Source organism: Ailuropoda melanoleuca, chromosome X, assembly GCF_002007445.2.
Source record: "Ailuropoda melanoleuca isolate Jingjing chromosome X, ASM200744v2, whole genome shotgun sequence".
NCBI lineage: Eukaryota > Metazoa > Chordata > Mammalia > Carnivora > Ursidae > Ailuropoda > Ailuropoda melanoleuca.
In genome coordinates, this window is record NC_048238.1 from 44,894,941 (window position 1) to 44,907,580 (window position 12,640).

Sequence of the window (12,640 nt, forward strand, 5' to 3'; positions counted from 1 at the left end):
TGAAACTAGAAGTCAACCACAAGAAAAAATCTGGAAAGACCACAAATATATGCAGGTTAAATAACATACAACTAGTCAATGAATGGCTCCACCAGGATATAAAAGAAGAAATAAAAAAGTACATAGAAACAAAAGAAAATGAAAACACAATGGTCCAAAACCTCTGGGATGCAGCAAAAGCTGTTCTAACACGGAAGTTTATAGCAATACAGGCATACCTCAACAAGCAAGAAAACTCTCAAATAAACAAGCAGATCTTGCATCTAAAGGAGCTAGAGAAAACAACAAACAAAACCTTGAGCCAGCAGAAGGAAGGAAAGAATAAAGATTAGAGCAGAAATAAATGATATAGAAACTAAAAAAAAAAAAAAAAAAAAAAAAAAAAAAAAAAAAAAAAAAAAAAAGAACAGATCAACAAAACCAGGAGCTGTTTCTTTGGAAAAAATTAATAAAATTGATAAACCTCCAGCCAGACTTAGAAAAAGGAAAAGAGAAAGGACCCAAATAAACAAATTCACAAATGAGAGAGGAGAAATAATCAACATCACAGAAATATGAACAACTATAGGAGAATAAATATTATGAAAATCTATATGCAACAAATTGGACAACCTAGAATAAATTAATAAATTCACAGAATCATATAAACTCCCAAAACTGAAACAGGAAGAAATAGAAAATTTGGAAAAACTGATAACTAACAAAGAACTTGAGTCAGTAATCAAAAAACTCCCAACAAACAAAAGTCTAGGACCAGATGGCTTCACAGGAGAATTCTATCAAACATTTAAGGAAGAGTTAATACTTGTTCTTCTCAAACTGTTCCAAAAAATAGAAAAGGAAAGAAAACTTCCAAATTCATTCAGGCCAGCATTATCCTGATACCAAAACCAGATAAAGACACCACTAAAAAACAGAACCACAGGCCAATATCCTTTATCCTTGATGAATATAGATGCAAAAATCCTCAACAAAACACTAGCAAATCGAATCTAAGAGTATATTAAAAAACTCATTCACCACAATCAAGCGGGATTTACTCCTGCATTGTAAGGGTGGTTTAATATTTGCAGATCGATCAACACATTACATCACATCAATAAGAGAAAGAATAAGAACCACATGATCATTTCAATAGATGCAGAAAAAGCATTTGACATAGTACAACATCCATTTATGATAAAAACCCTCAATGAAATATGTTTAGAGGAAACATACCTCAACATAATAAAGGCCATCTATGTAAAACCCACAGGTAACATCATACTTAATGAGGAAAAACTGAGAGTGTTCTCCTAAGGTCAGCAACAAGTCAAGGATGTCCACTCTTCCACTTTTATTCAAGATAGTACTGGAAGTCAAGCCACAGCAATCAGACAATAACAAAAAAAAATAAAAGGTATCCAAATTGGTAGGAAGAAGTAAAACTTTCACTATCTGCAGATGACATGATACTGTATATAGAAAACCCAAATAACTACCATAAAACTGCTAGAACTGATAAAGAAATTCAGTAAAGTTGCAGATACAAAATCAATATACAGATATCTGTTGTATTTCTTTCTTCTTTAAGGATTTATTTATTTGAGAGAGAGAGAGACAGCACAAGTCAAGGGAGGGGCAGAGGGAGAGGGAGAGAGAAGATCTTAAGCACGCTCAATGTGGGGCTTGATACCAGGTCCCTGAGATCATGACCTGAGCCGAAATCAAGAGTTAAGACACCTAACCAACTCAGCCACCCGGGCACCTCAGATATCTGTTGCATTTCTATACACCAATAATGTAGCAGCAGAAAGAGAAATTAAGAAACCAATCCCATTTACAGTTGTACCAAAAATAGTAAGATAAATAGGAATAAACCAAAGAGGTAAAAGTTCTGTACTCTGAAAACTATAAAACAGTGATGAAAAAACTGAAGATGACACAAAGAAATGGAAAGAGATTCCATACTGATAGATTAGAACAAATACTGTTAAAATGCCTATACTACAAAAAGCACTCTACAAATTCAATGCAATCCCTATCAAAATACCAACATTTTTTTTCAAAGAACTGGAACAAATGATCCTAAAATTTCTATGAAACCATGCAAGACCCCGAATAGACAAAGAAATCTTGAAAAAGAAAAGCAAAGCTGGAGGCATCACAATTCTGAACTTCACATTATATTACAAAGCTGTAGTGAGCAAAACGGTACTGGCACAAAAATAAACACACAGATCAATAGAACAGAACAGAATTTCAGAAATAAACCCACAATTATAGGCCAATTAATCTCTGACAAAGCAGGAAAGAATATCCAGTGGGAAAAAGAAATTCAACAATTGATGTTGGCAAAACTGGACAACAACACACAAAACAATGAAACTGGGCCATTTTCTTTTTTTTTTCTTTTATAATAATTTTTTATTATATTATGTTAGTCACCATACAGTACATTCCTAGTTTTTGATGAAAAGTTAAATGATTCATTACTTGCGTATAACACCCAGTGCACCATGCAATACATGCCGTCCTTAATACCCATCACCGGCCTATCCCATTCCCCCACCCCCTTCCCCTCTGAAGCCCTCAGTTTGTTTCCCAGAGTCCCTAGTCTCTCATGGTTCATTCCCCCTTCTGTTTACCCCCCCTTTCTTCTTCCTTTTCTTCTCCTACCAATCTTCCTACTTCTTATGTTCCATAAATGAGTGAAACCATATGATAATTGTCTTTCTCTGCTTGGCTTATTTCGCTTAGCATTATCTCCTCCAGTACCGTCCATGTTGCTGCAAATGTTGAGAAATCGTTCTTTTTGATGGCTGAGTAATATTCCATTGTATATATGGACCACATCTTCTTAATCCAGTCTCTTACACCATACACAACAATAAATTCAAAATGGATGAAAGAACTAAATGGGAGACCTGAAATCATAAAAAGACTAGAAGAAAACACAGGCAGTAACTTCTTTGACCTTGGCCACAGCAACTTCTTTCTAGATATGTCTCCTGAGGCAAAGGAAACAAAAGCAAAAATAAACTACTGGGACTACATCAAAATAAAAAGCTTCTCTATAGCCAAGGAAATAATCAATAAAACTGAAAGGTAACCTACTGAATGAGATAAGATTTTTGCAAATGACATATTTGATAAAGGCTTAGTACCCAAAATATATAAAGAACTTATAAAACTCAACACCCAAAAAACAATCCAATTTAAAAATGGATAAAGAAATGAACAGACATTTCTCCAAAGAAGACATCCAGATGGCCAGCAGACACATGAAAAGATATTCACCATCACTTATCATCAGAGAAATGTAATCAAATCTACAATAAAATATCACTTCACACCTGTTGGAATGGCTAAAATCAACAACACAAGAATCAACAGATACTGGCAAGGGTGCAGAGAAAGGGAACCCTCTTGCAGTGTTGGTGGGAATGCAAACTGCTACAGTCATTATGGAAAAATAGTATGGCAGTTCCTCAAAATTTAAAAATAGAACTACCCTATGATCCAGCAATTGCACTACTGAGGTTTACCCAAGGAATGCAAAAACACTAATTTAAAAAGATACATGCACCCCTATGTTTATAGCAGCACTATTTACAATAGTCAAATTATGGAAGCAGCCCAAGTGCCCATCAATTATTGAATGGATAAAGATTTGGTGTATATATATACAACGGAATATTATTCAGCCATAATTAAAAATGGAATCTTTTCATTTGAAATGACATGGATGGAGTTATAAAGTATAATGCTAAGCGAAGTAAGAAAGAGAAAGACAAATAACATAACTTCACTCATATGTGGAATTTAAGAAACAAAACAAACGAGCAAAGGGACAAAAACACAGAGGAGAGAGACAGACAAATGAAGGAACAAACTCATCATTATAGAGAACAAAGTGTTACCAGACGAAGGTGGGTGGGGGAATCAGTTAAAAATGTAATGCAGATTAAGCTGTACACTTCTCATAGTGAGCACTGGGAATGTTTGGAATTGTTGAATAACTATATTATACACCTGAAACTAATAAAACACTGAATATTTAAAAAATCAAAAATAAAAAAAACACTTATATTTAAAGGAAAAAGGGAAATGTGGTATATACATGTTTATACATACACACATATGTAAACACACACACAGAGAGGAATAGTATTCAGCCACAAAAAAGAATGGAGTCTTGCTATTTTCAATAGCATGAACAGACCCTCAGAATATTATTTTCCTCTTTATATTTCTCATGCTAAGTGAAATAAGATGGAAAGAGAAAGATAAATATCATATGATTTCACTTATATGTGGAATTAAAAAAAAACAGACTCCTTGGGGTGCCTGGGTGGCTTAGTCGTTGGGCGTCTGCCTTCGGCTCAGGGTGTGATCCCAGAGTCCTGGGATCAAGCCCCGCATCGGGCTCCCTGCTCTGCTGGGAGCCTGCTTCTTCCTCTCCCACTCCCTCTGCTTGTATTCCTCTCTCGCTGGCTGTCTCTCTCTATGCCAAATAGATAAATAAAATCTTTTTTAAAAAAACCAGACACCTATACACAGAGAACAGATTAATGATTAATTAATCATTGCCACAGGATGCCAGAGGTGGGAAATGGGTTGAGCAATTGGGTGATGGGAAAGATAAAAGCTTCCTGTTATAAAATAAGTAATTCCTGGGATATCATGTACATTATGTTGACTATAGTTAATAATATTGTATATTTCAAAGTTGCTAAGAGATTAGATCTTAAAAGTTCTCATCACAAGAAAAGAATTCTACAACTATGTATGGTGATAGATGTTCACTACAGTTATTGTGATCATTTTGCAATACATGCAAATATCAAATCATGTCGTACATTTGAAGCTAATATAAGTTTGTATGTCAGTTACACCTCAATAAAAGAAATAATAAAATACACTACAATTCTGGTTAAAAAATAAAAATGAATAATATTAAAATGGTTCAGGGGCGCCTGGGTGGCACAGCGGTTAAGCGTCTGCCTTCGGCTCAGGGCGTGATCCCGGTGTTATGGGATCGAGCCCCACATCAGGCTCTTCTGCTGTGAGCCTGCTTCTTCCTCTCCCACTCCCCCTGCTTGTGTTCCCTCTCTCGCTGGCTGTCTCTCTCTCTGTCGAATAAATAAATAAAATCTTTTAAAAAAATGGTTCAATGTGATAAATTTTAACTAGCTATGTTTTGCAGGTTCACATCAATATGATTATGAAAGGGCAGCTAAACTTTCAGTTTATCTGTGTCAGGGCATTTTTCAGCTTTTTTCTTTAATAAGTTTGTAGATATTTCAATAAATACAAAATTTCCAATAAACACATTTAAAAATTAAATAAGATGTTAGCACCAAACACATCTTTTAAATTAATTTTTAGGTAAAGTCCTTTCCCCTAGAAACTACTCCTGAAGTATCTGTATAAAGATATGAAAGAAGATATAAAAATAACTCCTAAAATTTTTCCTATGTCTCTGTGAAAAAAATTTGTATAAATACACATGGTGGAAGGGGGCACCTGGATGGCTGCGTCAGTTAAGTGTCTGACCCTTGGTTTTACTCAGGTCATGAACTCAGGGTCCTGGGTTCAAGCCCCACATAGGGCTCTACATTCAGTGGGAAGTCTGCTTGAGGATTCTCTCTCTCCCTCCGTCTACTCCTCTTCCCACTCACTCTCTCTCTTTCTCTCTAATAAGTAAATAAATCTTTAGAAAAACAAGTGGTGGAAGAAGATACATTAATGCTGCTCTTAGTTTTTTAATATACAAAGAAATAACAGCAACAACACTTTCAAAAGATAAAAGGCACACAATTCTAGTCAGTGGGACTATATCATTGACATTTCAAAGTAATCTTGAAACACCAGTTCAGGGTTTGGGACAAGATGGCAAAAATTCAATTCTCTCTCTGTTCTTCCTACCTCTTAAGTCCAACTAAATAATGTGCAAATGATAAAGCAGACAATCACAGCTGGATACTGAAGAATGACAATATGAAGGTGGACTGGCTGGGGACTCCCAGGACTCGAGGAAAAACAAAGCAGTTTGGCATCTCCCAATTACCCACCCAGTGACAAGATAGTCCAGGCTCAGTGTCTCCTGACTCTCAGCTCAAAGGCAAAGGCAGCACAAGTCCAGTGGTCTCCTGACCTCCAACCCAGCAGAAGGTAGTTCAGGTGGGCCCTTTCCTCCCCTAGTAACATTAAAGGGAGCTCCACCAGTAGCGTGTGGCCTGGAGTTCTGGCCTGGGGCAGCAGCAATGGACCCCAGTGGTGTCAGGTGAACCAAGCAGACAGAATTAGTACTACAGGGACTCTGAAAACTACATTGTCATTAGAACCACAGCCCACAAAAGTAGATCAGAACGTATGCATCTAAATAGGATAACTGCCTGCTAAAATAGAGTATTTAAATATGATCCAGAGTCTCCCAAAATAATATCCCTAATGTCCAGAAGACAAATGAAAATTCCTTGCCATACCAAAAGCCACAGAAAAATCACAATTTGAATGCAAAAAGACAATCAAGAGATGCCAACATTGGATGAATCAGATATTGGATTTATCTGACAAGGATTTTATTTTTTAAAAGATTTATTTATTTGTCAGAGAGAGAGCACCAGCAGGGGGAGCAGCAGGCAGAGGGAAAAGAAGGCTCCCCACTGAGCAAGGAGCCTGATGCAGGACTCGATCCCAGGACACTGTGATCATGACCTGAGCTGAAGGCAGGTGCTTAACCAACTAGCCACCCAGGCGTCCCTATCTGATAAGGATTTTAAAGCAGCCTCATCAAAATGCTTCAAAAAACAATTATAAATATTCTTGAAGCAGATGCAAAAACAGAAAATCTTAGAAAAACAGAGATATTAAAAGAGAATTAATGGAAATTATAAAAATAAAGCACAATCACAGGAAGTGACATCACCAAGATGGCAACAGAGGTTGTTTCTGACTTTGCTCACAAATACAATAACTATTCAAGAACAAGACACCACTGAAAGAATCCTAGAACATGGGGGTGTGGCTGAAGCACCCCTCTACACCACAGACACCAAGTCAGACTGGATTAGAACGGTAAGAGAAGGGGCGTCTGGGTGGCTCAGTCAGTTAAGCGTACGACTCTTGATTTCAGCTCAGGTCATGATCTCAGGGTCATGAGATCAAGCCCCAAGTTGGGCTCTGTGCTGGGCGTGGAGCCTGCTTAATATTTTTCTCTCCCTCTCCTTCTGCCCCTACCTCCTGCTCGTGCTCACACACACTCTCTCTCTTTTTCTCCCCCCTCTAACAAAAAGAAGGGTAGGAGAAGTGGCTATACATTGGCCACGTTGCCTCTACCCCAGGCCAGCATAGCACCTGAACCTCCAGTGGGAAAAGAGAACCTGGGGGGAAAACCAGCCCTCACTCAGCATTGTGGGTTACTTTGTGGGATCCCCTATTTTATCTCGTACCACAGGAATCACAGGAGAATCTACAGGGCTCAAGCACTGGGAATATGAGTGAGACAAGGAAGGAGGGAAGGGCTTGCAACAGGCCAACAGATCATGGCAGACCAAATTCATACATGCAGCGCCCAAGTAGTAAACCCAACGAGCAGTTTTGCTCATCCACAGAACCAAGTTGGGGGCATATTCTGACTAGTAAGATATCATTGTCATTTTATGTGCATTACCCTAATGACTAGTGATATTGAACATCTTTTACATACCTGTTAACCTTTTGTCTATCTCGTTTGGAGGAATGTCTATTTGGGTCATTTGCCCATTTGTTAACTGGATTATTTGTTTTCTTGCTATTGAGTTATAGGAGTTCATTATATATTCTGGATATTAAACTGTTATCAGATATATAGTTTGCAAGTATTTTTCCCATTCCATAGGTTTTCTTTTCACTTTGCTAATGGTTTCTTTTGTTGCAAAGAAGTCTTTCAGTTTGATGTGGTCCCACTTGTTTATTTTTTATTCTGTTGCTTGTGTTTTAGGTGTCATATCCAAGAAATCATTATCAAGACCCATGTCTAGGAGCTTTATTCCTGTGGTTTCTTCTAGGAGTTTCATGGTTTCAGGTCTCCTTAATCCATTTCAAGTTAACTTTTGTGAGTGGTGTAAGATATGGCTCCAGTTTCATTCTTCTACATGTAAATGTCCAATTACCCCAGCTCCATTTATTGAAAAGACTGTCTCTTCTCCACTAAGTATTCTTGGCTCCCTTGTGAAATATTAGTTGACTTGTATATGCTTGGGTTTATTTCTGGACTCTTGATTGTGCTCCACTGGTCTATTTGTCTGATTTTATGCCTGTATGATACTGTTTTGATGACTATAACTTTATAGTATAGCTTGAAATCAGTAAGTGTGATGTCTCCTGTTTTGTTTTTCTTGCTCAGGATTTCTTTGGCTATTTGGGGTCTTTTGTAGTTCTATATACATTTAGAAGTGCTTCTTCTACCTATGTGATAAATGGCACTGGAATCTTGATAGAGATTTCACTGAATCTATAGATGGCTTTCAGTAGTACTGACATTTTAACATTGAATTCTTCTAAGCCACAAACACAGAATACCTATTCATTTATTTGTTTTCCTTCATTTCTTTCACCCATGTCTTATGGTTTTCAGAGTAGAAATCTTTCCCTTCTTTGGTTAAATTTATTCCTTAAGTATTTTGTTGTTTTGGATACTATTGTAAATGATATTGATACCTTTTATCTCTTTTCTTGCCTGATTGCTCTACCTAGGATTTTTAATATTATGTTGAATAAGAGTGGTGAGAGTGGGTACCCTTGTCTTGTTCCTGATATTAGAAAAAAACCTTTAACCTTTCACCATTAAGATGCTACATGTGGATTTATCATACATGGCCTTTATTACATTGAGATATGTTCCTTCTATGTCTAATTTCTTAAGAGTTTTTACCATGAATGTTTAATTATGTCAAATGCACTTTCTGCATCTACTGAGATGATCATATGATTCTTTTATTTCATTCTATTAATATGATCATATGATTCATTTCTTTTAATCAAATCATCGATTGATTTGTATATGTTGAACCATCCTTGCATCCTAGGGATAAATCCTACTTGATTATAGTGTATGATCCTTTTAATGTGCTGTTGAATTCAGTTTGCTAGTAAATTATTGAGCTTTCTTGCATTTTCTTTTCTAGTAGTATCCTTTTCTGGTTTTGGTATCAGGATGATACCAGCCTGGTAAAATGAGTTTGGCAAGGTTCCCTCCTCTTCACTTCTATGAGTTTGAGAAGGATATTTGGTAAGAATCACCAATGAAGCCATCTGGTCCTAGGCTTTAATTTGTTGGGAAAGTTTTGATTACTGATTCAATCTCCTTAATAGTAATTGATCTATTCGGATTTTCTATTTCTTCCTGATTCAGTCTTGGTAAATTGTATGTTTCTAAGCATTTATCCACTTCTAGGTTGTACAGCTTGTTGGCATTTAGTTGTTCATCATAGCCTCTTATGATTCTTTGAATATCTGTGTTATAAGTTGTAATCCCTCCCTTTTCATTTATAATTTTGTTGATTTGGGTCCTTACTCTTTTGTTCTTGCTTAGCCTAGCTAAGGGTTTGTCAATTTTGTTTATCTGTTCAAAGAACCAACTCTTAGATTGGTTAATCTGTTCTACTGTTTTTCTATTCTCTATTTCTTTCTACTCTAATCATTATTTCTTCTGCTAACTTTGGGCTCAGTTTGTTCTTTTTCTAATTCCTTAATGCATAGAGTTAAGTTTCTTACTTGGGATCTTTCCTGCTCCTTAATGTAGACATTTATTGCTATGAACTTCCCTTCTAGAAGTGCTTTTGCTGCATTCCACAAGTTCTGGTATGTTGTGTTTCCATTTTGTCTCAAGATTTTTTTTTTATTTTTAAAGATTTTATTTATTTGAGAGAGAGAGCAACAGAGTACGAGAGTGAGAGAGCATGACAGAGAGAGAGAGAGAGAGAGAGAGAGAGAGAGAGCATGCGCACAAGCCAGGGGGAGGGGCAGAGGGAGGAGAAGCAGACTCCTCCATGAGCAGGGAACCCAACACAGGGCTTGATCCCAGGATCCTGAGATCATGACCTGAGCCAAAGGCAGACACTTAACCAACTGAGCCACCTAGGCACCTCTGTCTCAAGAAATGGGTATGGGCAAACTGAGCTCTAGAAATATTGCCTCACATCTATTAGAATGACCAATATAAAAAAGACAAGATAACAAATGCTGGCAAAGATGTGGAGAAAAGAGAACTATTGCGCAGTTAGTGGGACTGTAAATTGGTGCAGCCAGTCTGGAAAACAGTATAAAGGATCATAAAAAAATTAGAAATAGAACTACCATATGATTCAGCAATTTGACTTCTGGGAATGTATCCCTAAAAAACAAAAACACTAACTCAAAAAGATACCTGCACTCCTGTGTTCATAGCCACATTCTTTACAATAGCCAAGACATGGAACATGGAAACAACCTATCGATGGATGAATGGATAAAGAAATTGTGGTGTGTGCACATGTATGTGCACACACACACACACACACACACACACACACACACACACTAGAATATTATTCAGCCATAAGAAGGGAGGGGAAATCCTACCATTTGCAACATCATCAATGGACTTTGAAGGCATTATGCTAAGTGAAATAAGTCAGACAGAAAGACAAATACTGTATAATCTCCATAGTGGAATCTAAAAACAAAAACAAAAAACCCACACAATTTCACAGAAAAAGAGATCAGATTTGTGGTTACCAGAGATAGAGGGTGGGAGGAGGGAAAACTGGAAGATGGTGGTCAAAAGGTACAAACTTCCAGTTATAAGATAAATAAGTACTAGGGATGTAGTATACAATACGACTACTATAGTTAACACTGCTATGTGAGATATAGGAAAGTTGTTAAGAAAGGAAATCCTGTGAGTTCTCGACCACAAGAAGAGATTTTTTTCCTTCTTTTTTTTCTTTTCTATTATATTTATATGAGAAGATGAATGTTAGTCGAACCTATCGTGGTAATTATTTCACAGTGTATATGTAAATTAAACCATCATGGTGTATGCCTTAAACTCATACAGTGATGTACGCCCACTATTTCTCAATAAAACTGGAAAAAAAGTACAATCGTAGAAATAAACTCATCGAATGGGCACAATAGCAGAATGAATAGGACAAAGGAAAGAATCAGTGAACTTGAAGAGAGAACAATAAAAATTATCCAATCTGAACAAAGAGAAAAATATTTTCAACTACCAAATAATAACACAATTTTATACCTGGTTATACTTTATTTCTTTAGATCAGCAGGACTTTTACTCTAAATTACACTATTTCTTCTTTCCTTTTTTAACACTTATAAGCTTTTCTTAAGAATAGAGTATTATAATAATGAGAACAAGAAAACGGTCAATAATTTAACATTCCATATGATCATTATTAACATAAAAAAGTAAAAATAATGCCTACTATTTTATTGAACATACATACAAATACAAGAACGCAGAAGCTTCTCTAATCAAGATTCACTAAGCACCTATTAAGTGCAAATACTTCAAAACGCTCCCACTGTTTTCATGGTATGAATTTGAAGATACTCACCTTCTAACTAAATCCGGTTTTAGAAGAGTTGCTTGTTCAATTCCAACTGCCTGGGATAAAGGCTGTAAATAGTACAGAAATAAAACTTGTTACAACAACAAACTTCAAGCTAAAAAGGCAATCTGCTTTTATTTCCAAAAACATGGTTGATACATTTCATATTTTGGTTACCTCATAAACTAGGTAGAATGTCTACATTATTGAATGTTTGATGTTACTACCAAAGATAAAGAAAAATAAAATGTAGCAGTATTCATATTCATCAATATTTTTCTATACTTTTGTGTTATTTTTCAGCTTCCAGTCTGACTGTAAAACCAGTACTAAAAGGGAGAGTTGCCACCATTTCACAAACAAATAAATGATTCAAGCTTTAACTTGTGTGCTCTGGCTCTTTCTTGCTTTCTTTACACTAAATTACTGACAACTATCCCTTTGAGGCATTAGTATCAGCAGCCGCAATACTGGCCCTCTAAGAAGGAAAATGCCAACTATGTTGGAAAACAATTTTAAACATTTATCTAATCTACCCTACATACTGCCACTGGTGACAGCACGGTGTCCTTAAAATGCAAATCTACCAAAATCGATCTCTTCCCTACCCAGTTTAAACCCTCTATGATGGTTCCTCATCTCTAAGGTTAGATTCCTTTGGATGGCAAAGTCCTTGATGAACTGGTCCCTGCCCCATTCTCAGAATCCTCTACTTGAAGCCATACTGAACTGCAGCTCCTCTGAATGAGTTGGGCTCTTCCATATACTGTGACTCTACTTAGTTTCTTCATCTTCCTGGACTATTTCAACTCCTCCTCAGTCCTGTCCATTCTATGGACAGAACTCCTATACACAAGAAGCCTCTATTACAATAGATTCCAGACAAACCAGCAAAACCACTTTGGGTACTATTTAAAGAACATATATATAGTCCATAGTCTCTCATGTTTCATTCCCCCTTCTGATTACCCCCCCTTTCTTTATCCCTTTCTTCCCCTCGATCATCCTAGTTCTTATGTTCCATAGATGAGAGAAATCATATGATAATTGTCTTTCTCTGC

The 12,640-nt window shown here is 36.5% G+C and overlaps 1 protein-coding gene across 8 annotated transcripts in view; it reads right to left on the reverse strand.

Moving 5' to 3' along the window:
• Positions 1-12,640, reverse strand: part of WNK3 (WNK lysine deficient protein kinase 3) — a 154,762-nt gene that overhangs the window by 45,431 nt on the left and 96,691 nt on the right. For all 8 annotated transcript variants that reach the window (XM_034649330.1, XM_034649327.1, XM_034649328.1 and 5 more), the window contains exon 11: positions 11,586-11,647. In XM_034649330.1, the coding sequence (XP_034505221.1) occupies positions 11,586-11,647 (62 nt within the window). The remainder of the gene's footprint in view (positions 1-11,585; positions 11,648-12,640) is intronic.